This window comes from Erpetoichthys calabaricus, chromosome 4, assembly GCF_900747795.2.
Source record: "Erpetoichthys calabaricus chromosome 4, fErpCal1.3, whole genome shotgun sequence".
In the NCBI taxonomy this organism is placed as follows: Eukaryota; Metazoa; Chordata; class Cladistia; order Polypteriformes; family Polypteridae; genus Erpetoichthys; species Erpetoichthys calabaricus.
This window is the reverse complement of record NC_041397.2, coordinates 171,653,495-171,679,640: the sequence shown is the minus strand read 5'-3', so window position 1 is coordinate 171,679,640 and position 26,146 is coordinate 171,653,495. Positions and strand designations below refer to the sequence as shown.

At 37.3% G+C, this 26,146-nt stretch overlaps 1 protein-coding gene across 1 annotated transcript; it reads right to left on the bottom strand.

Annotated features, from left to right (window-relative positions):
• LOC114650364 (PEST proteolytic signal-containing nuclear protein-like) lies at window positions 1-25,614 on the bottom strand. The gene is made up of 5 exons (XM_028799944.2): window positions 25,493-25,614; window positions 19,752-19,972; window positions 15,010-15,084; window positions 12,284-12,339; window positions 1-401 (listed from the first exon to the last, which is right to left on the bottom strand). Exons 1-5 carry the CDS (start codon window positions 25,536-25,538, stop codon window positions 281-283), a joined length of 519 nt encoding a protein of 172 aa, XP_028655777.1. The 5' UTR covers window positions 25,539-25,614; the 3' UTR covers window positions 1-280.
• Window positions 25,615-26,146: the final 532 nt, after the last annotated feature.

Below are 26,146 nucleotides of genomic sequence, written 5' to 3'. Positions count from 1 at the left end.
TTACTGCATTTATGGAACTTGGTAGCATGGACAATTGCAGATGAGTGTGTCTATAAATCATAACCATTCAATGTAAAATCTAAGCCTTGTGAGTTGCAACTGAAATATTATCCATATGATGTATCAACAGCATCCAACAAGAAACTAGGTAATAATAAAGTCTTTATGTATTTACATAATTTCAATTAATCAAATTTGCATTTTAAATGTGACTATGGGTGGGTCATGGAGGCAGGGAGACGGTATCCAATCCAAAATGTCCTCCAGTGTGATGCTTCTCTTATTCTTGGGGCACTTTATCCATCTGTTTTTTAAGTTTTCTTTCCCATAACTTTTGGTGATCTGAAAATCCATGCTTCCCCTTGTTAAATGAGTTGGGTCCAGCAGATGTAGGAGTATCTCTGAACAGGAGAGAGAACACACATACACAAAAAATGTAAATTAAAAAAGATCCAAAATGGAATTGGTTTCTAAAAACATTACCACATGCAATTTACACATGCATTGTTTCAGCAAGTTCAATTAATGTAAAGCTGAATGGTTGTTTAACTAACACACCACCCTGTCTCAAGACAAATTCTGTTGGATGGATTTTAGCTGGATGCATAGTAGGAAACGGAGTAGGAAAGTAAAACTGAAGTATCTGAAAAATGGTGCAGTATAATTGCAAACAGGTGTCTTTGGGTGGTAAAGTATGAAATGTTTTAGTTTCTTCTTCCCAAAGAAATTTTGGAAAAGTTTGGAAATGCGCCTTCATAGTCATTTATTGACTCATTTTCATTCTGTATTTCTATTAAAAAAAGTTAAATCTAGTGTCTCATTTTCATTCTATGCATACCTGTATTTCCATTTTTAAAAAAGTTACATCTAACGTCTCAATTTCAAATAAAATAGTTTTTGCAGTTTAAGCAGCACTTTTTTTTTTTTTTTTTTTTTTAAATATAGCTTGGGTCACTGAGTTTCACCAGAGCAGGGGTCTCCAACATGTCACTCGAGAGCTACCGGTAGCTCACAACCCCTTTCCAAGTAGCTTGCCAACGGGTTAATGAATCCTACATAAATTTGAAAACTTGATTAGTCAAATTAGGGGTGGGCGATCTTTCCAAAAAAATCACGATCCACAATCTGAATTGCAATCTCTTTTCAATGTGGCATATACTTAAGAGAATATCCAGCCACAAACTCATCAAGACCTAAGTAACACTTTATTTTAAATATCAAACAAAGTTGATTTCAATTGTTCTCTTGTTCGGTAGCTAAGCGGAGTTAAGGTACACGACCCGAAGCTGGCGAGTGAGAGAGGAAGGCCCCTCCCCCCGACCCACTGCATGGATCCCGGAATTCGCGCAAATAAAAATCGGTACCACAAGCGAACTCTGATACATAGTGAAATGAGAGAAGTCGCAAAATCAACCGGAATGTTCAAGCAAATTATAGAAAAAAAAAATCTAAATCCGTTAAGTAGTTCTCTCGTGAAAAGCAGACAGGCATACAGACAGAGACATTGGATTTTAAATATTATACACTAATAAACCTTCTAAATAATGTGCAGTTAAAGTCTCAACAGCATTCTCAGCATTTCTGGAGCTTAGTAGAGCCAGACAACTATAAGAATCTTCACCAAGCAGCTCTGAAAATGTCTGCTTTGTTTGGGTCTACGTACCTCTGAGTCTAATTTCATGACATTCAGGTCAGAAAAGGCAAAGTTCAGAACAAGACTGACAGATGAATATTTAAATGACTCCATAAGAGTGAATCTAAGTGGCTACACTCCACCATACACCTCTCTTGTTGACTCCATGCAGTGCCAGTCACCTACCTGACTAAAAAACACATCACACATGCAACTGGACATGTGAATACTCTCGTGACGTGAAGCAGCGACATGTAACAAAATGACAAATGAATAAGTAATATCTGTGTATTTGTAATTGCATTGTTTTGTTTTGACAGCATTCATGTTTTAATTCAATAGTGTGAGATACACTAGAAAATGCTTACAGACATAGAAAATGTGCAGGTGAACTAAATACTTTTTGTGATGTTTTAATGCAAAATGTGAGCTGTAGACACCAACATTTTGTAAATGTTCAGGCAAAACAAGCTTATTTAGTTTGTTTGGGTTGAAATAAGCTATGAGTATAAACGTCAGAAAACATGAGTAGCTCTCGGCCGTTTTCATTTTGTAAAAGTAGCTCTCAGGGGAAAAAAAGTTGGAGACTCCTGCACTAGAGACAAGAAGCCGAGTCCAACTTTTCAAGGAAAATATACATGTGGTTTATTACTGTAAAGAGAAGGCAGGTAGTGTCAAGACTTCAATTCAGAATAGAAGCGGTTAGAAGCCGCAGCACAGGCAATTGTCCTGCTTTAGCTCCCATCATCAGACTAGAAGACCACCAGCGGCTCAGAAACACTGCTTTGGCAGATGTGCTCCTGACAGATCATGGGGAGTTTGAGGAAGAGCAGATTAAAGCCTGGTGTTAAATGGTATGCGGTAACCCTGATTCTGCAGAGGACAACCAATTTCCCTGCCCATGGCTTACTGTTTACCAGACGCAGCAGAGCAGCTATGCAGCTGTCCTTGTGGCGCTGCCATTAGACATGGCGAATCACCAGTGGCCCCGGTCACAGTACTATACGTATTTTCCTCATATTTGTTGCAACAAAATATTTCATTATAATGGGCTTCCCACATGTGTAAGCAGTTTGAAATAGTAAAAGAACACACAAAGTCAAACACAATGTACTATGGGTAAAAAAACGTGTCACTACATTTTTACAGTTTCAAAAGCTGAACTTAGAGTTCTGCTAAATGACAACAAAATATTTAATGTAATTTAAACCACTCATTTATCATTGCCCAATGTTTCTTACAAGAAATTCAGCTACATGAATGTCACAATGTTTTAAATGATGAAAGCAATGATACTTTTTACAACTTCCCCAGTAATACTCTGACTTTGTTCAAACACTCACTCACATGGAACATTTCTAGGGCACCTTTCATTAGACTGCACTATGGCTAAGTATACACAGCCCATAATCATAGACTACTTCGCCTGAAAACCTGACTGTATTCAGAGCTCACAACTCATCGGCAAATAAAAGGCTAAGAATCCCGTAAGACTTACAAGACTTCAGCTGCTGCCTTGACGTGCTCCTTTGATTCTACTGTGGTTTAGCATAGTGACCTGAGATCGGTGCAAGTAGTGTATACTGTGCTCTTAGAAAGTTTCACTGCAGAGTATTACATTAGCTGGTATCTGAATGACTATTGTGCAGCTGTTCTCTGCTCAGTTTCATTTAATGAATTCAACAATGTTGAGCTGTTTTCCACCAGTGCAGACTGTATAGTCATTTGTAACCAAAACATACTTGTTACATTTGGCAGTAGTATTCCTTTAATGCCACTTGAATTCCAAATTTTGTCTGCAGAAAATAAAAACAGCTATTTCATATTCGTACTACCCTGTCACATCTCAGAATAATGAGACATAATATAGCCTGGACTATTTTTAACTTTCCTAATACATTTTCAGAGTCTATAGTGGGAGTCTAACTTTTTAATCCAAGGACTTTTTTTTTTTTTCTTTTTTTTTTTTTAATATAAAAACAAGGCACTGCGGTGGGTTGGCACCCTGCCCGGGATTGATTCCTGCCTTGTGCCCTGTGTTGGCTGGGATTGGCTCCAGCAGACCCCCGTGACCCTGTGTTCGGATTCAGCGGGTTGGAAAATGGATGGATGGATGGATAAAAACAAGGCATCATACTGGGATGCAAGAAGAGAATTGTTACAATAACAGCAGAATCATACATGGAGAGATAACAATGGCCATGTAATAAACACTAAAGGATTTTTTTTCCCTGATTTCAGTATCAATCATCAATATTCATCAATATTACTAAAAAAAGTGAAACACCAACAAACTGTTAATATTTATTCAAAACAGGGAACATCTGATATCTTAGTTTAAAGTTTAATAAAGCTGGAAATAGGGATATTAAAATCCAAAAAATTTGCTGAATGTTTTTATAAAGAATGTGAAGCGTGTAAACGCTTACATGGAAATATGTAAATTAATGTTAGCCTTTTTCCTGGCCATTTCTGTCAAGTATTGGAAGATCACGTGGACCACACTGTGCCTCTAGGATATATGCCAGCATGACACCAAGTCTCTGCAATTTATTCCTTGCTTTATTTTAATGTTCTTCTATGAGATATCACAATCTCTATTTTTCTGGCCACTTGCTGTGTGGGCTCTCGCTCACTCTCTCCTGCTCTCTCCCTCATTCTGTGCTAGGGCAAACAAAGTGTCTGATAAAATAGCTTGACTCAGTATGGTTGTTTGTTTTTAGCCATTTCACTTCAATGTGTAAAAAAGGGAATAACACAAAAATGAATATAAACAGTGGATGGGGCTGTTCCTTATTCAACACCTTTTTACACAACACAGAATAAGACAGTAGTTGGTTCATAATGCATGGTGCTTATGAGCACCACCATTAACAAAGCCTTCTTCTGAATGAGCTCACTAACAACTCAACATATTCTGGTTTTCATTTAACAAACCAATGAACCGAGTACAAAAGGTTGAGTCATACAACAAAATTATTCCTACAAATTTAGATTAGATAAACTTCATGCACTATTTGTACTTTATATGGGTGGCAGCATAAATCTTGAAGAATTTGGCCAATCCAGTTTGAACAGTCGAGTTTGAAATATTTAATGCCGCCAACAGATATCATGCTCATGCCTAATGTCAAAGCCTGCTCTATACCCTGTCTCACCCTTTTGATATTTTCTGCTGTTTTCACGATTCTCAATGGTCCAAACTGTCCTTTGTACTATCAATAGACTGAAATTTATTGACCCCGTTTCAAATAGTGTTAAGGAATTAGTCCTTGCCATGGCATATTAAACATAATACAAAATGTTCTGTGTACTTCTCTTACAGATTTAGACTCTCTGTATGCCACAATGGCAACACACAGTGAAGAAATGGCCTACTGTACATTACCACTGGAACTGCATTTAGCACTATGTGTATACTGTACCCCAATACTTGTGACTCACTGTTTTTCATTTTGACATTTCAAACTAGCAAGTTTAACTGAGACATTCCCTTTGCTTTCCCTGTTCATGTCTTTGCTTTTCTGTCATCTCAGTATGGTTGTTTTATAGGTTGGTGTCACAGGGAGAATTATATTTTCGTATCATAAAAACAAAAGCTTGTTTAAAGTACATGGACAGCAGTTATACTGTGCAATGTGGTTAGTCATCATTTTGCTAGCAATGGAGACCATAACCAGGGAATAAGCATGTGTCACTCTTGATAACTAAAATGCTTGCGTCACACAGATACACATGGTATACAATGCTAGAAGCAAGTCTACATATGCCAAAATGAAAAAAGTTCAAAGAAAAAAATGAAAAAAATAATGTCAAGGAGGGGTGTGCAATATTAATCATCTACTATATTTATGATTGTTTTAATAATGTACAAGCTGACAGTATTGAGTATGACTGATATTGTTTAAAACGATAAAAAAACATGCCTTGAGAGTGCACATATTCCCTGTATCACGTAGCCTAGTCTCACAGGGCCAAAAGTGATTCTCAAGCAAAAATAAACATCTGAGGACAACCTGTTAAAACATTTGTAGTGAGTAGATATGAAGTCCTGTGCTGCAAAGGCTACAACCACGGGACTTTTCCTAAACACCAAAGCCCAATTCTCAGACTGTGAAGTTTGAAGCAGGTTCAGGGAGACAGTAAATGAAACTGAACAAGAGACTCAACACGAAGAGAAAATAAAAAGCTAAAATTGTTGTTATTCATTCAGGAGGCTCAGCAGAATGGTTGCAACTAAAGCTTAATGTTTTCATTTGTACATTTTAATGAGCACTGCAACAGAAGAGGCGTGTTTGAGAAGTGCTTCTGTCTGCTACAATACCTTTGACCTTTTGATGATTGTATCATTGTATGTCTTAACAGTGAACAGAGTCTAGATAAACATTGTGCTCTATGGATATACCATGTGTTAAAACGCTACAGTTATTCTGGTACAGCTTGTTTGCATTTTCGATTAGACAGTATTGTTAACTTACTTTATTCATTTAAAATGTGCTGCAAGACAGTGACTATCCTCACAGGTGGCGCAGTGGTAGTGCTGCTGCTTTGCAGTAAGGAGTTTGTGGGTTCGCTTCCCGGGTCGTCCCTGTGTGGAGAGCGCTTTGAATAGTGAGAAAAGCGCTATATAAATGTAAAGAATTATTACTGTGCAGCCTCCTGCATGCATCTACTGATGTCATTAGGCAGATGTGTGTCTCTTTTCTATTAACTCTTTTAGGGCGGATGTCGACTTTTGTCGACAGGAGGGGTTGAAGGCGAATGTCGACATCCAGGGGGTAGGGGGCAACAATCAGCTGTTAATGGCGACAAATCTTACTGTAACGTCACAGGCATTCCCTCTGTGCTTGGAGGAATGCTAGACTCGTTGACTCGGCAACTAAACCTTGCGTGTGCATGAGTTGCGAAATGTAAACAATGGCAAGATGGCACCGACGTGAAAAGGCAGCGAAGCAAGTGCAGAAAAGAAAACACTCGGCAGACAATGTTTTGCGCATTATCGCGGAGTTGGACTCTTGATTTTTCAGAATCAGATTTTATTGGCAGTGATCAGGAGATCGAGCAAGAGAGTGAGAAGCAGGCATCAGCTGATCAGACACCAGCCGATGCCGCACCAGCGGATCTGCTGCCAGTTGAGTGCCTTCGCGCAGCTGATGCATCTACGGCAAGGTTCGCATGGGATAAATACACAGACATTGATCCGTTGAGAGCCGATCTGGCTACCAGAGTTTACAAGACGGCATGGCTTGCTGTTGGACACGACAGATCACCAGCTGCTGTACTTCAGGCTGCTCTCTCCTGATGCTGTTTTTCAGCTACTGTCAGACGAGACAAACAGGTAGGCAGAGATTTTTTTTTGAATCGCGGGCTGCCTTTGCATTGCATTCTCGTTTTTCAAAGTGGAAACCCACAACGAAAGACGAGATGAAGCGCGCTGTGGCATTACAAATAGAGATGGAACAGAACTGGTGATATAACTTCAGGGAGCATTGGTCCAAACGTGTTTTGTCCCCTGGTGGCTTAGGTACGTGCTGCTGCAAAGTTTTATTCACTTCTGTAATAAACAGAAGCAAATCCCATGTGGTGAGCCAGGCTATAATGCCATACATAAAGTTCATAAAGTTTCAGAAGATGAAGAGGTGACAATACGGTTTTCATGCAGGCAGAAAACTTGGTGGCAGTGGCATGGCACGATGGCAAATGGGTGACTTGTCTCTCTACAGTACACACTAACAATATATGTGAGAAAGTGCAGCAACAGACAATTGAAAAATAGGCACCAAAGCAACATATATTGTAAGGAGTGCAATGTGGCAATGACTGAAATTGGCTGCTTTGAGCAAGATCAGACTTTGCTGTGTAAAATGTATGTGATATGTATGTGAAATCATAGAGTATGCAGGCTCATACAACATGCAAGACAGTAACATTTGTCAAAAGTAAATATTTTTTGTTGATTTGATATGTTAAACAATTGCTTTGTGTTTTTTTTTAAAAATGTTAGTTTTTGGAAAAATATTCAGCCCTGGGAGAAAAGAAACAAAAAAAAAAAAATTAGCCCTAAAAGAGTTAAACCCTTTTCACCTCCTTTTGACAGGGCATGACAGTGTTTACACAAAGCTGCTCTCTGTCAGATCAAATTAACGAGGGCACCTCTGTTCTTTGCAGTTCAAAAATCACCACCCCACATTGAGACCACCTTCACGAGGCATTAGATTGGTTTAAAAATGTTACACTTGGCAAGCTGCTTAATTGTTTAAAGCAAAATTCACTCTTGGTCATCTTCAAATATTGTCTGATACACCAAGACTATATGAAGCCTAGTACATAGACTACTGTGTGTGTGCAAGTATACAGGTGCTGGTCATAAAATTAGAATATCATGACAAAGTTGATTTATTTCAGTAATTACATTCAAAAAGTGAAACTTGTATATTAGATTCATTCATTACACACAGACTGATGTATTTTCAAATGTTTATTTCATTTAATGTTGATGATTATAACTGACAACTAATGAAAGCCCCAAATTCAGTATCTCAGAAAATTAGAATATCAATTAAGACCAATGCAAAAAAAGGATTTTTAGAAATGTTGGCCAACTGAAAGGTATGAACATGAAAAGTATGAGCATGTACAGCACTCAATATTTAGTTGGGGCTCCTTTGGCCTGGAGTCGATCTGTCTGTGGCACTGCTCAGGTGTTATGAGAGCCCATGTTGCTCTGATAGTGGCCTTCAGCTCTTCTGAATCGTTGGGTCTGGCGTATTGCATCTTCCTCTTCATAATACCCCATAGATTTTCTATGGGATTAAGGTCAGGCGAGTTTGCTGGCCAATCAAAAACAGGGATACCATGGTCCTTAAACCAGGTACTGGTAGCTTTGGCACTGTGTGCAGGTGCCACGTCCTGTTGGAAAATGAAATCTGCATCTCCATAAAGTTCGTCGGCAGCAAGAAGCATGAAGTGCTCTAAAGCTTCCTGGTAGACGGCTGCGTTGGCCTTGGACCTCAGAAAACACAAAGGACCAACACCATCAGATGACATGGCACCCCAAACCATCACTGACTGTGGAAACTTTACACTGGACCTCAAGCAACGTGGATTCTGTGCCTCTCCTCTCTTCCTCCAGACTCTGGGACCTTGATTTCCAAAGGAAATGCAAAATTTACTTTCATCAGAGAACATAACTTTGGACCACTCAGCAGCAGTCCAAAGGCGAGACGCTTCTGATGCTGTCTCTTGTTCAAGAGTGGCTTGACACAAGGAATGCGACAGCTGAAACCCATGTCTTGCATATGTCTGTGCGTGGTGGTTCTTGAAGCACTGACTCCAGCTGCAGTCCACTCTTTGTGAATCTCCCCCACATTTTTGAATGGGTTTTGTTTCACAATCCTCTCCAGGGTGCGGTTATCCCTATTGCTTGTACACTTTTTTCTACCACATCTTGTCCTTCCCTTCGCCTCTCTATTAATGTGCTTGGACACAGAGCTCTGTGAACAGCCAGCCTCTTTAGCAGTGACCTTTTGTGTCTTGCCCTCCTTGTGCAAAGTGTCAATGGTCGTCTTTTGGACAACTGTCAAGTCAGCAGTCTTCCCCATGATTGTGTAGCCTACAGAACTAGACAGAGACCATTTAAAGGCTTTTGCAGGTGTTTTGAGTTAATTAGCTGATTAGAGTGTGGCACCAGGTGTCTTCAATATTGAACCTTTTCACAATATTCTAATTTTCCGAGATACTGAATTTGGGACTTTCATTAGTTGTCAGTTATAATCATCAAAATTAAAAGAAATAAACATTTGAAATACATCAGTCTGTGTGTAATGAATGAATCTAATATACAAGTTTCACTTTTTGAATGTAATTACTGAAATAAATCAACTTTGTCATGATATTCTAATTTTATGACCAGCACCTGTAAGTGCACATGATCAACACTCCACAAATTAAGCTAGCATAGCTATTTAAAAATGAGTGGACAGACAGTACCAGGAGACAAAATACAGACAACCACCAGCCACACAATCTACATTGTTAGATTTGATTGCTGGATCATCTTCACTTGGAGGTGGTTTGACTTTGAAAAGTTGGTAGCTGCTCAAAAGACAGAAATGTACAAACTATATTGGAAACCAGTCGCCATTAAAGACAGCTCAACAACTTGTTTCACCATTTTTGAACTAACCACAACAAAGAATATGAAAAGCTTTAGGAGTCAGCTGTGATAGATAGATAGATAGATAGATAGATAGATAGATAGATAGATAGATAGATAGATAGATAGATAGATAGATAGATAGATAGATAGATAGATAGATAGATAGATAGATAGATAGATAGATAGATAGATAGATAGATAGATAGATAGATAGATAGATAGATAGATAGATAGATAGATAGATAGATAGATAGATAGATAGATAGATAGATAGATAGATAGATAGATAGATAGATAGATAGATAGATAGATAGATAGATAGATAGATAGATAGATAGATAGATAGATAGATAGATAGATAGATAGATAGATAGATAGATAGATAGATAGATAGATAGATAGATAGATAGATAGATAGATAGATAGATAGATAGATAGATAGATAGATAGATAGATAGATAGATAGATAGATAGATAGATAGATAGATAGATAGATAGATAGATAGATAGATAGATAGATAGATAGATAGATAGATAGATAGATAGATAGATAGATAGATAGATAGATAGATAGATAGATAGATAGATAGATAGATAGATAGATAGATAGATAGATAGATAGATAGATAGATAGATAGATAGATAGATAGATAGATAGATAGATAGATAGATAGATAGATAGATAGATAGATAGATAGATAGATAGATAGATATATAGATAGATAGATAGATAGATAGATAGATAGATAGATAGATAGATAGATAGATAGATAGATAGATAGATACTTTATTAATCCCGATGGGAAATTCACATGAAGCACATTATATATTATATGTATCCTTTTGGGTGGAGTATTCCTTTAAGTATGTTGTTTTCATTAATATCATAAGTAAAAAAAACAGATAATATCCTATTAATAGCAAGCCAGAGCTACTACAAGACTTTTACAAACATTTTTGAAGGAAGCAAAAATAATAGCTACTTATTGCTATCAACAAAATCCCAGAAAATAGAGATAAAATGTTTGTCCATATCGCACACCCCCTACTGTCAAGAACGAAGTGTAGTGCCTTACTACAGTACCTTTATGTAAGGTATTACGGTAGTTGAGTGAGCGCACAACTTTTACTTCTTCCTGTAAACAGAGGGCAGTAAAGCAGACTACCACAGTGAGAGAAGCCCCGAATATTAGCCATTACATTAAAGTGGAATAATAAACTGAGAAAAAAAAGAATCAGAGGAGTCATCCTACACAATTAGACAAACAGCAAGAAAAGCTACCATAATGAATTCAGAAATTTTTATTTTGTCCTTTAATAAAAACCAAACACTGCTTGTCCAAGTTGAGATGGTAAACAAGTGGGTGTTAAATGCAGCAGTTTCCATTTTCAATTAAAAAAAGATTAGATAAAAGAAAAAAATAAAATAACTACTTAGTAAACAAAAGGCTTGTGAGCTTAATAGCAAAATGTTTTTTACTTGAAAACCTATAAGCATGTTGGCCTTATATCTTCTTGATAAACACCTTATAATTAAAACAGTAACCCATATTTATAATTACTTCCCAAGAACGAGGACTGTCAAGCTGGTACACTAGGGGAAAAAAATACATATAGTAAATGAATATTTTAAACAGCCAGCAGAAAAAGCTTTAGTGCAAGTAATGATTAAAAAAATATTAATCCATACAAGTGCATGTAGATTTACATTTTTGGTGGTCTAAATATAAAAACTACAGTAATATAGAAAATAATGCTTTTCTGTGTCTGGTTATGCAGGAGCTTAGTGTCGAAAGTTGATTTAAAAAAATAAATCAGAAACAGTACTGGAATTAGCCGAGCCAGTAACATAAAAACATTTAAAAAAATATTATGAAATATTAAATTCTCTGCAACACAGTAAAACAGTGTCTCACAGTAAGGAGACTTGGGTTCGCTTCCCGGGTCCTCCCTGCATGTTCTCTCTGTGTCTGCGTGGGTTTCCTCCCACAGTCCAAAGACATGCAGTTTAGGTGCATTGGCAATTCTAAATTGTCCCTAGTGTGTGGGTGTGTGCGCACCCTGCGGTGGGCTGGCGCCCTGCCTGGGGTTTGCTTCCTGCCATGTGCCCTGTGTTGGCTGGGACTGGCTCCAGCAGACCCCCCGTGACCCTGTAGTTAGGATATAGTGGGATAGATAATGGATGGATGGATGGACAGTGAAATAGGAAAAAAAATGTTCCACAATCATTGTTTTTACATGAATTTACACCGAATGCTTAATAAACAAAAAGTATTATAAATAGTATGCAAGCTGCCAGTGTGTGTTCGATGTACATACTAATTGGAAACATTTCTGTAACAAACAAATGTTCAATGGGTATGGCATATAAATAACTGATTTTTAGATATTGTTCTTATACTCCTATTAGAAAAAATATAATATTGATTTACCAAGTCCTAGTTATTTAATTTGTATGAAGGAAGTATTTGTTTTCAATTTACAGCTCCTACCTGCCAATATTTTTCATTCTCATTTTTGCTTCTGGTGGCATTTCTTCTGGTTCACTCTATAAAAACAAAGAGTCATGTTAAAAAAGCTTACTAGTAATATTTAGACCACAACCCTTATTATGAAAGTAATGATGCAGGACCTATTAAATCTGCAGTAGTATGTGCACTGTCTCAAACTTCTTTCATTTGAACAATATTACTCTATGGTTCAGAGCCTTAAATATTTCTTGAGGATGCATTCCAAAAGTAGTAAAACATTTTTAGAGATTTTAAGAAAGTTGTTCAGTGTTTAGCAAAGATTGACTCTACAGCTTAAACACATACAGTAAAAACAATGAACGGGTACTTTTCTTTAAAAAAAAAACCCACACGCACACAAACACGCAGCATCCTAACTTCCCTCACTCCCCTAACTTGACACCCGACAAAGACATTTTTCTGAAACACTGGAAAATAAAATAAAAAAATCAAGTGCATCCTTTCCCAAGACTGGCCAACACAGACCACCTCCATCCACTACTAGTTCTGTGTGTAGGAAAGCAAAGGAGTAAATACACAGCATCAAAGCAACAAGTCCAAAGTGATCAATGGATCACTCAGCACTTTACCACTTTTCATAGCTGTCTCCCTGGTAAGCTGCACCATACACCACAGCGAAGCAATAATCTTCCCAAATGATCTTCCGACCACGCCACACTTTACCCTGCATAACTCTTCCTTGCATATCACATATTTTCCATAAAAGTTACAGTTCCTGTCATGTGCTGGAAACACACCACACAAATTGGCAAGGGACCACAAGTGTCCCAGTTCCTATATCAAACTTAATGGTTCCAGAAAAAGTTCCTGCAGTTGAAAGTGTCTAGCGTGACAGGAAACAGCCTGTACCAATAATTGCACTTTATGGCTGAAGTCAAAAATGACAACTATTAACAAACTGAGCTGTGTTTTCAAAGTTTCAGTAAAATAAACTGCATAGATGTTGCAGCATACATAAAATTATGCAAATCACCCTTTATGCAACAGAAAAACTAATGCAATCTGAACTAAAGCCAGCACACACAAGATTGTGCTTTCCCAAATAATTATAACACTAAAAGCCAAAGGCTCTTCAACACAACATACACCTATATACTCCATTTTAAGGACACATTAACTCTACATCTACAGTATTAAATATTTTAATTTTGCTGCAACAGATTAAAATGTGTTTTTACTCTTCAGTTAATGCAACACTTGCTAAATCTGAAACTGTGCACCTCTAGTTATGTCCAACTCAAGATTTCTTCAAAGGTAATGCCCAATTGTCAATTTCAGGCACTGCTCCATCCACTAATGCCAAGTGGAAATTAAGTATACTGGGAGATTATAAAATTAAAGTTTTAAACAGTGACACAGTTTTTGGATGCCTGCAGTACATCTTAACTGACAGTAACACTGTATTTAATAGAGCTGGAAAAACTGATCCAATCATTGATTTTGTTTTCCATTTTTAACTACTTTTATTTATTACATCCAAGTTTGTAAGTTTTGGGAGGTTTGATTCCCTCACCTTCCCCAGTCCCAACCACCCCTTCCCAACAATATTTGCGGAGACCTTCCTAAAAACAGAAATAGGAACCACGGTTAAATGTATTTGAAACCTGTAGCATCTGCTAGTAATATGGGATCTTTTTATGATTAAAAAAAAAAAATGATTTTCAGTCACTGGCAAGGGCAGGAAAAACACTTAAAAACATCACCAAAGCAAATGAAGGGAAACAACATGAAAAAATGCACATGCAACTAAAGCAAATTTATTTTGCAATTATTGACAGGGGTTGGTTACTTTCTTATTTGGGCAGGGTAATGTATACTATTCTGAAGAAACATTCACAGAACTTGGGAAGTTTACTTAATTTTCAAACTAACACAAAGGCAGAGGGAGGAAAGCCATTTTCATAACATTTGCCCTGTTACACAGAGGCAAGTGCAAAAACAGGCAATATCACAACTTCAGTTGCTAGAATTTCAATTAAATACAAGTTTTCAAGTTCATATTCTGATACTTGGTCACTCGTACTGGATCCATTTTATGCAGTTTTTCATCTGATTATGGTTTTTAATTGGACAACTTGGTTTAAGATGCTGAACTATTTAACATTTATTTGTAGGTTGTGGTACAGGTGTTCTATTTTTTGGACACGAGTTAATGAATCTCTGTTCTGCCCTTGTGATGCTGAATTTGATAAAGGTGGTACTGCTAATGGAAGGATGAATTTTATTTCAATGATCAATCTGAATGTACAACAACATATAGCATTGATCTTCAACCTCTCTCAGGTAACGGATCATAGCATAAATTAAAAAAAAGCGCTACGGGGCTGCCAACAACTTTCAATTTTATAAGGCTCAATTCCATACTCTCCACACAATACCTCTGACCAATATCAAATTTAAATGGCACCCCAGAACAGAAAAATGTGAAGTATATTTAGCATAAAACGTACTGAATTTTTTACAGGGCAGACAGCCAAACTATTCTGAAAATACTGGATGAATTTTCACTAGCATTTGTAGAATATTGTAAAACATGAGCCAGCTATAAACAGGACATGATTAAAAAAACACATATACACACTTGTGCTTAACCAAGTGAAAATTCACTTTCACATTTGATTACCATTAATTTCAGGATAACAAAACAGGCAAGTTATAAATGTAACTTGTATTTTAGACATACTCACATCATCATCATCATTAAACACAGCTGCTAACATTGGCTTCTTTACAGGCAAATTTGGAACAGTCTCTTTAGGTTTCTGTTAAATAAAAACATATATAAAGCAACAGAAGTAAAAACTTTTACCCCAGAAAAATAGACAGATTATGCTTTATTGTCCAAAAGGGCCACCACCCCATCCCCAGACCCCAAAACACACAAAACATTTCTGGTTTGGATAATAGAAATCTACTGCTGTTGTCAATAACAGGCTTATGCCACAGACTTATTCCCAAAGGCAGGAATATTAGGACCTACTCTATCCAAATATTAGTGAATTAAGTATAATATATGAGAAATATCTAGACTGGGGTTTCCAACACCAAGCCTAGAGGGCCACAGTGGCTGCAGGCTATTATTCAAACCATTTTCTTAATAAGTGACAAGTTTCTGCTGCTAATTAACTTCTTTTGCCTTATTTGTAATTGACATCCTATTTAAGATGCAGACCCTTTTATTTCTTTTTTCTTAATTAGCAGTCAAACAATAATGACACAAAGTGAGCCAAGACATGACCAACTAACCTGCGTCCATCATACAATATCTGAAAATAAAGAAGGGTGAAGGTCTCCGTAATGTTCTGCTCAGGGGGGTATTTTCCATACGTCGCTTAAATCATCCGAGATCAGATGCCTCATCTTGGACGAGTTAATGCCGGTGAAACTCATCCAGGATAAGTCGGTTTTTCAAACGCAGCCGTGTAGTAGATAGATTAGTCTAGCTCAGGGGTAGGCAACGTCGGTCCTGGTGAGCCGCAGTGGCTACAGGTTTTCATTCCAACCCAATTGCTTAATTAGAAACCAATCATTGCCAATCTCAGACCTTATTTAATTTTATGGCTTGTTAGTCTGTGCAATGTAAGGCTCTTATATCGTAGATTTTTTTCCTTTCCAAGGATATTATCCAAATGATATGAAGCCTAAAACAGATCATTTTCAGTCTGTCACATTTTTATATTAAGTGTTTTATTAAATCAAACAGTGCATGATGAACACACACAGATGTAATTGGAAAAAAGCTAGCTGGAGAACTGCTGGCTGCTTTGTCTTTTACATCTTATTGCTAATAAGGAGCAATTAAAACACTGAATGCAGCAGTTTAAGATTGAAATAAGCAATTAAGGTTGGAGAACCTTAACAAGCGAGACCACTAAAATGAAGCATCAAAATGTCACTTAAGCAATATGTGCTTCATCAGCAATAATTGAGTTCTCGTTAAGGAACTGGGCTGAAACAAAAACCTGCACATACTGCGGCTCATCAGGACCGACGTTGCCTACCCCTGGTCTAGCTGGATCTAATCATCCGAGATGAATGCGCGCACCCGCACTGATTGAAAAGCCCATATATATTGAGTCTAGAAAACATGATCAGCGAGTCTTTGATAGGCTGTAACAAAATGACGAAAGAACGGGTGCATTTTTTTTTTCTTCACAGAAGCGGAGCAAGACCTTTTATTCGAAGGACATGAAGAATTTCAAGATTTAATTGCACAAGGGGTAACACTACAAAAGCAGCCCAAACCAGAAAATACGGCTGGCAAAATGTGGCCGACAAATTAAATGCGTATGCATTGTACTTACTGAAAGCAGCGTTTCATTTCCTATGTGTCAGATTAATTATTATTTAATATGTCATAATTCCAGATAAAACGTAAGCACAAGGAGAACACGGGAACAGGTTAAAGTGAAGTACAAGAATATACTTCAAACTGGTAAATATTGGTATATAACTAAAGAATTGTTGACATAAAGAATCGTATATAATGTGAAGAACATTAATTTTAAAGCTAATAACAAGGCAGATAAGCAAAACAGAGGTGGAGGTCCACACGGTCCAGACCTAACCCCTGCAGAAGAGTTGGCTCTCCAGCAAAATGCCCATCGCCCAGTTTCTGAGGGCATTCCAGTGGGAAGCTCCTCCTCAGAACCAGTGGCAGGATGCAGTGGTCACTTCATTTCAGGGAAAAGGATGGTCATTGCATATATTTGTCCTCAATGTGTGCCACAGGTAGGTTCCATATACAGTAGCCCTCTTTTTTTGTTGGGTCAGTTGCAGGGAATGTCATATCCCTAGAAGTTCTGTCTGACCAACAATATATTGACGAAGGTCAAATATTTGATGAAGACATTGTGTCTGATTATTCATTGGGAGGAGAGGTACATTTTCCAAATAATGTTTGATCAAACTCCACTCTGATCAGTCTCATGTGTCCCAATCACATTTGGAAACCCTGGGAAATAAGAATGTTTGGCTGATTGTGAAATTCTTTATGGAACTGTGGGTGTTTTTGCCTGTGTATTACCTACCTGCAATGGCATGAAACGCCTCTTTTATTGTCTGCACACGCAGGTGTCCAGGAAACACTATGAAAACCCGAAGGAAATATTTCACAGCCAAACAGACTTTACGAATTGCTTGGCAAACTGCACTTCTGCATTGCCTACAGTATATATAAAAAAAAAAAGTGCCGCTTGCAAAAAACCTCAAAGCAATGCCTACTGTCTGTGTGGTTGTGAGAGCCCGACTTCGCCGAGTTTGACTTTGAATATAAGGTCCTAATAAATTTTTGAGGTACAATACTCCCATCTCAGCTAATGCGGTATCTTTCGAAAAAAATTTCCTCTGGGAGCAATAAAGGATCTTGCTGATCGCGCAAAACCCTCTCTATATGAAATTCTCTTCTTATGATTTGCGTACCGATATCAATTGGTCGCTCATTCATGAACGGCAAAGTCATGACTGAATGAATTCCATGCACGGACACTGATTAAGTGTGTGAGCTAATCCTTGTTTACATAGGACAAACCTGCTCCGAGCAGGTTGGAGGATTAGGATGTGTTGATATGATAACACTTCTAGCAAGAGTTTCGAAAAACCGACAGATCCAGGATTATGCCAAATCGTCAACAATTACATCAGGCTAAACAAGTAATCCACATACAAAAAATACCCCCCAGGTCCATAAAACATTTTGATGGTTCTCAAAAAAAAGGAAAATCAACTATTTTGTAAATGTCAGCTGTGGCAGGATTACAGCACTAGCAAACCATGAACTTAACGGGTATAACAACAGGAATCGTCTTACAGTAATCCCTCCTCCATCGCGGGGGTTGCGTTCCAGAGCCACCCGCGAAATAGGAAAATCCGCGAAGTAGAAACCATATGTTTATATGGTTATTTTTAGAATGTCATGCTTGGGTCACAGATTTGCGCAGAAACACAGGAGGTTGTAGAGAGACAGGAACGTTATTCAAACACTGCAAACAAACATTTGTCTCTTTTTCAAAAGTTTAAACTGTGCTCCATGACAAGACAGAGATGACAGTTCTGTCTCACAATTAAAAGAATGCAAACATATCTTCCTTTTCAAAGGAGTGCAAAGCAAGCAGTCAAAAAAAAAAATCAATAGGGCTTTTTGGCTTTTAAGTATGCGAAGCACCGCTGGTACAAAGCTGTTGAAGGCGGCAGCTCACACCCCCTCTGTCAGGAGCAGAGAGAGAGTTAGAGAGAGATAAAAAATCAATACGTGCCCTTTGAGCTTTTAAGTATGCGAAGCTCCGTGCAGCATGTCCTTCAGGAAGCAGCTGCACACAGCCCCCCTGCTCACACCCTCCTACGTCAGCGCAAGAGAGAGAGAGAGAAAGTAAGTTAGGTAGCTTCTCAGCCATCTGCCAATAGCGTCCCTTGTATGAAATCAACTGGGCAAACCAACTGAGGAAGCATGTACCAGAAATTAAAAGACCCATTGTCCGCAGAAACCCGCGAAGCAGCGAAAAATCCGCGATATATATTTAAATATGCTTACATATAAAATCCGCGATGGAGTGAAGCCGCGAAAGGCGAAGCGCGATATAGCGAGGGATCACTGTAATTAAAAAACTCTTGAGAGAAATAGGTTGGAGTTAGCTGGTGATCTGTTGGTTGACTTCAAATCTCATTTTTATTTAGCTACCATTTATGGGAAAAAAAGATCAGTTCTGATGGAGTCTTTAAACATGGCAAATAAAATGACAGAAATAGAAGTCAATTAACAGCAGAAATTGGTCCCTGATGAAGAATGCGGCAGGAAGGAAAACCAAGCAGCCCCTGTGGCCGTAATCTCTTCTTTAAATGCTTATTACAGAATTTCTCCAATGTTACGCACTGGAATATGTAGAGAACCTACAAACCTATGGGAGGTAGTTGGTTATGCAGCTTCTGCATATTGTCTGTGGATTTCTTTACTTAATTACAACAAGCAGTCACCCTCAATTGAACTGTTTAAAACTAGATTGAAGACACATTTCTATGCTCTAGCTTTCTGTAACCTTCAGTGATACTGATGGCTCCTTCCTCAGTCATTTGTTTGCTTTCAATTTACTGCTGGTTTACAGTATATTGTGTTTACTGTATTTTATTCTATTCATTTTATTTATGTTGTATATTTTATTGTAAAGCACTTTAGCTACAGCATTACTGATGTTGCTTTATATGTGCTCTGTAAATAAATGGACATTGACAATCTGTTTGGAAATGTTGTTATAAATACACTAAAATGTGCAAAAATGATGATTTCCCACTCAACTTTCAAAGAAACTTGATTTTTAAAACTTTACAACACACCACTTGCTAAAAATCTACTCATAACATATACAAAATGAACTCTGTGAAAACTACAGCACACATCTATTTAAAACAGGGACATACACAACTCAGAAATACTCACATTAGCTCCTAGCTTGATGGAGATTGGAGCGGGCTTCTTTGATGCAGAAATTTTAACGGCAAATCCAGTTTTGCAGACTTTCGGTGGAGCTGGCTGAGCATTGGAATCTCCTGCTTCCTCATCCGCCGAACGCTTGTCCGCGCTTCGGCCTGCGCACTCTCCTCCATTGCTGGAAGAGAGTGTCTTAGTTTTCACATCTTTGTCTTCCTTCTCTTCAGGTCCTGGTGGAGTCGAAACAACTTACCAAGGTGAGCTACTTTATACCAAGCAGGGGAGCCGCAGCAGCAACTTCATTAAGTACTCGTTTTAGGGAGCCTCTCTCTGCCGCCTGTGCCCTTACTGACTCTGATGGCTTGTCCGCTGTTTGTTAGATACAGTAGATAATACAGCAGCAGCTAAGAACATTATCCACAGCACATGGGCCACTTAGCAGTCAAAATGAAAAAATAAATTCAACATATGTCTTTACTGTATTTTTCCTCTGGCAAAGCCAAGCCCCAGACACAGAAAGCACAGAAATAATAAAATTCTACAGCATCACGCCTTCTTTTGCATGACACTGAAGGATTAACTGATTTTCACTCTTGATAAGAATAAAAAAAAAAGTTTGTAAATATGGGAATTTACAATTTACAAATGAGGATTTGGAATTTTAACCTATCAAGCTTGATTTGAACTATATAAAAAAAAACTACCAATGACACTAAAGTCTAATTGTTTAAATTCCTGTACTAGGGCTTTGCACTGCTAGGGATTAAGTATGATTTTATTTGACATTCTGCCAAACATGCACTTCACCTGATATCTTTTAAACATGCTACATGGACTATATTTTTTTTGGTAAGATCTTCATTATTCAGTCTATAGTCTATTTTGATCATCTACAGGAAAACATAAAACTAGCATAAATGTACGAAAAAATATTGTGAACGTTAATTGGATTAAAATGGAGAAATGGATAACTGACTGTTTTTGGTATAACCCGAAGACACCTCTATGAAAAAAGAAAATCAAAACAAGCGCTAATTATGCATTTTTTTCAGCAGGCATCTGATTTAGTGTGCCCTTAGTCAAAATGGATGAAGCACTAAGACTTACTTAAATTGTCAGAGATTTCAATATCAGCAAACACTGAATTTCTCAGATTTCACTCTGAAATAATTATATACTAAATACAATACTTTTTGTAGCTTTTAAGCGGCCAATTTAGCTAGAGTTCATTGAGTTCTCATTTGTATAAAAACATTCTAGCACTCTACACTTGCCACCATTGATGCACTTTAATCAGTGTGAAAGAAAGTATAGGGGGATATACAGTTTAGACAGGCAAATTAAATTTAGCCCACTGTTAAAGAAAAAACAGCAGCCCAGAATTTCAAAACACTTGCATTCTGAGCTAGTTTCAATAGTTGAAAACAACATCTATTGAACACTTTATATATTAAAAAAAAAATAATAATAAAAAAAAAAAAAATACTGTAGCACACACCAAGATAGATAACAAAACATGATTTGTGACATATGACTAAAACGTAACATATGACACATAACACATGTCCGTCACACAATCACTTGCTCAAAACATGCAAAAATGTATCTCTTGATGAGACTCGTGACCAACAAATGATGTGGAGAGATGGGTCTTCATGTCAAAAAGTCACTTGCTTGAGCTTTAAGGTTTCCTGTTTATGTATGTGCTGTTAATACTGGAAGCAACTATTTACCAATATTTTAGCAAAGTATACTTTTTGCGCATTTAAGCAAACAACTCAATCACAGACATGGATTATGCGACACAAGAAACATGACTTTCTCTCCATGGACATTTATCATATCATTTGCTCAATATTGACTTCTGTTATGTCAAACTCTTGCTCAATCAATTCTGCATGAACATATACATTGGGTAAGCAACAACAAAAAGAAAATACCAGTTTTGTGTGGAGTATTTCTTTAACACTAGCCTATGTTCGGTTGCCTTATTTAACATAAGTAGCACTAGTAACATATCAACACACTTTTTAGAGCTGTACAATCAAATTTTTTCCCTGAAAAACACCACACACTATGGTCTTCCCTTCCCTTAATGTATACTACTGAAGAGTTCCTTCAAGGTCAAAGATGAAAAGAGTGCTACAGTTCTAAAAACTTCCCCTTAAAAACAAAGGTTGGTAAAGGTTATCCAAAAAGAATTTCCCCTCAGGGAATAATATAAAGTATATCAAAACAAATCAAAAAACTCCTTAAACAAACTTAAGCTGCCAAATGGAAAGTACAGCTCATTTGTATTTTACAATTTCTAATTTAATGGATGGATGTGTACAAATGTAAATAAAACTGTGGGCTTTGGCTGCAAAGTGGGTGATGCTACATTATGAAATACAGTGGAGGTGATTTAAAATAGTTCATTTTGAGACCTTGCCAAGCAAGCAGCAGACATGTAGCACAGTGAAGTTCTACTCAGTAATAAAAAGGGCCACATTTCAGCACATTTTAATCTCTGCTTTCTGATGTATTGTTGCAACACACAGTATATCAGACATTCTTTCTTTGAAAACCTTCATGAGCTTTTTCCACTTAGCTGACCACTGCGTTAATTAATATTACTTGGTGCCGATGGTGGCAAATATAATTCCCTACTCCAGAGCTATGTTTTCTGGCAAGCCTGACGCATACAAAGTTCCCCTTTTAGTAACACAAAAACACCAAAGGATTTTACTAGTGTATAAAATCTGAACTGTTCAATGCTGAAACAGAAAGGGTGGTTTGTGTATAAAGTGAATTCAAATATCAAGGATTCAAAATTATTAACAGGAAAAAGTGGCAATGATGCTATTTTTTAAGAAAACAAAAGACCTGTAAAGATTATAACAAAGCTGACAAAATGAAATCAAAACACAAAGGGGGAGATCTTCACCTGACATGTTCCTATTTCTCTGAAATAGGACTTGAAATAATCATAGCTCAAGTCACAGTGAACACACTGCACAGTACAATTGAAAATACCTTACGAAGTTATCGGTTATTACATATTTAATAAGACGACCGTATAATTTTGGTAGAATTAGATGTCTGGAAATTGTCTAAAAATACATTTTAAAATGTTACACAAATTAAGACTTTACGCATGTAGAATTTAAGATGCGAGAGCAAAACATACCTTTCTGAAGCAATAGTATACTTAGCACTTACTGCTAAAAACCTTATTTAAAAAAAATCCTACTCTTCTCACATCATCAAAATGCACAGGTGTGGGCAAATGGTAATTCCAAATTGGCCTCATGTCAGTAGATTGGAACGTTTTATAAAATGTGAGGAACAGGCCTCAGACCGAGACAGTTAGGTGAAACGACCAACCAATGAAGTCAATTGAGTGTGTGTCTTCATATCAATAGTCTATGAATTTTATGCTAAATTAAGGCATTTTCCAATTTTTTTTTTTTTTACAAATTATTAAAGAGAGTTATGGAAGCTCACTGTTATTTATACAAGTACAAACCAGAAATCAGGCAGAGACAATATAAGCCTAGTTCTGGTTCTGTATTTGTCACATTTTTTCCCTAAAGTTTCTTGAGATTAACTATAAATTCCTTCATTTTGGCTGGTTACTATTCTGTATATGCAAACTGTGGTAGCCATGTAAACCTTCAACGTGGTCATATTGACACTGTAGTTGCCGACTAGTTGACAGCTTTTTATCACCCTGAAGATGGGATGCCTTTGGAACCATGATTTGGATGATTTTTTGAATAAAATAGTTTGTGTCAAATGGTTTCACAATTATTGGACCACAAAGTGCAAGTAGCTGTTTAAAGTATTCAATGCATTATTAAACCATCAGTCCCTCACACATTGCTGGGCGCACCTAAATACCAAATAAATGTAGTATGTCCCAACTGCACTCCAACAATATACATATATTTTAACACTTCCTTCAAAAAACAAACCCGTTCAATTTTTGCACTCATTATACAACATCACCACCACTTTTGAGTTCTTGCATATAATGCTGAGGAAAACAAGAAAAGGGAACAGACTTATTGTCCTCACTTGATCCTAGTACTTGTGAAACAACAAACAAACAGGCATTTTTAGAACTGCAAAATTACCAGACTAGTGTATTGGCAAAGTTTGACATAAAATAACTAAAATGGCAAACAGGCATAAAGCTGAACTTAAAATTTCAATGGAAATTAATCTAAAAATATTCTCAAAATAAAAGCACCCCAAAGTTATGGTTCCAAATAAAATTCAAATTCAAAAGTTAAACAAGGAAAAAAGTAATTTAATGACATGAAATTAAAATTGTATACAGTATTCAAAATACTATGTAAAATATTTATAATTTTTTTGGAGGTTTACTCACTTGAAACAACATTAAGAGAAGAACCTTTTCAGAACAAACTCAAAGTTAACAAAAAAAGTAATCTAATACTAATCCGTGTCTTTAATGCCATATATATTATTCATAATTCAGTTGACTGCAACCATGTATTAAACTTAACGATTCTAATGAATGCAAACTAAGGCTTATAAAGCGTTGTTTTGTCTGACGCCGCCATCTAAAGACAGGTATTCTCGGCGACAGACGAACAAATACGTCGAAGGGAAACGTAGTAACAGTCGATAACGTAACGGCAGAAATTATGATAGGAAGATATAGAAATAGAAAATGAGTACACGGAATGGCACACGTCTATATTAAACAAGTCCTTTAAAAATTCAACTCAACTGGTTAACCAAGTCATTAAATTCAGATAACTAATCCAAACAGATACTGCATCTGTCACAATGAAAATTGTTGCAGTTAATGCAACTAATTATTTGTACAAAGGTTTATTTAATTACGACAAGAATCAAAATGTATCGCTTTAATAAAAACAATTGATTTAGTTTACAGGGTATTCGATTCGTTCTGGAAACGAACACAAAAATGTTAGTAACTATTTAATAAATAGTGGCACGGCATTCAAGCTGTATGGTTTATAAATAAGTTACCGTGCCTTACACTGAAGGCCATTGGGCCTCACCTGCTAAACGCCGTTTACTGTGCTCTTACTTAAAAACAAAACTCGCCCTGTGAATTAATCATGGCTTTTACAGAGTAAACTCTGTTTTACATTTGCCCCCTTTTACCTGGTTGAGAAATAAAACGTTAAACTGTGTACAGATCTGGACTTCGTACATGATACTTTCACTCATTTAAGGGCTAACGCCGTGCGTCAGAAAAGACTAGAAAAACAAACCCTACCGTGTTAAAGTAACACCAAAATAATCAACAACAAAAGTAGCATACGTTATGAATGATCAATGTCTCAGTGCTGCTACTGCGATCCCAGGCATTACGCTATGGGTCTGCGCTTTCGAAATCCGCATTCTGCTGTTACCAGCAGGCACACTGGCCATTATTTGCATTCAATGGCTCTCTGCCAACTATGCGAAGCGCTCTGGAGCAAAGAAGTTTTTATTAACTCAGTTGTTGAAAAATAAATTAAAGCATAACAAAACCACTGTATTCGACTCTCTAATGCTGCTTTTTCTTCCCACAATAAACACTGGGTCTTCTTGGGGACACGGACACAAATCAGGCCTGGACATGCAAACAACAACTTGGATTACAAAAAAGCTACAAATAAGTAGCATCCTGCATGAAACATTAACGATACCAAACCCGGGTTGCTCTGCATTTGTAGTCCTAGAAAGAATCTCTTTCTACACACAAAAAAAAATACTTATTTCACCTCCGTCATTTACGAGCTGATCGTCTGTCTGCTTTTCGTCCGCCATTTTCCTTTACGGAGGGCGGAGAAACTAAAGCCCAGGGGAAGTCACCGCATAACCCCTCCCATTCAACGAGTGGCCGCGCCTTCCATCTTGACAAAAGGCAGCGTTTCGCATCAAGTTAGGTTATTTTTTAATGGATTTGGTGGAAGAGGACGTACTGCCATTAGGAGTTGCTCTGGATAGTTTATATTTTAATAAGGATTTTTTTTTTACTTTCCAAAAAGACCGAAAAGCATTTCCCGCCCATTTTACCATACTTCTCCCCTTGTTTCAGGCAATGAATCTGAATTAGCATAAAGCCACGCCCCATCCTCTCGCCAACCACCCCCAAGACACGAAAGTCATGGGTGGCAGCGGGGCAAGGCTTTGGAGTTTAAACAGAATGCAGGGAAGAATCCCAACACCATACCGAAAGAAACGTAGGAGCAAAACGTGAGAAAAAGAAAACAATCAACTACTTTTCAGCCAAGCATCTCGCCAACAAACACGATGAAGAAAATTTACTGATTTTAAGGAAAGTTTTGAGCGGTTTCTGTGGATTTGGTCATTACTTAATCCCTCCTTGCTTTACCGGGCGATAATTTAGCGGTGCTTCATTAAATCATAATCTG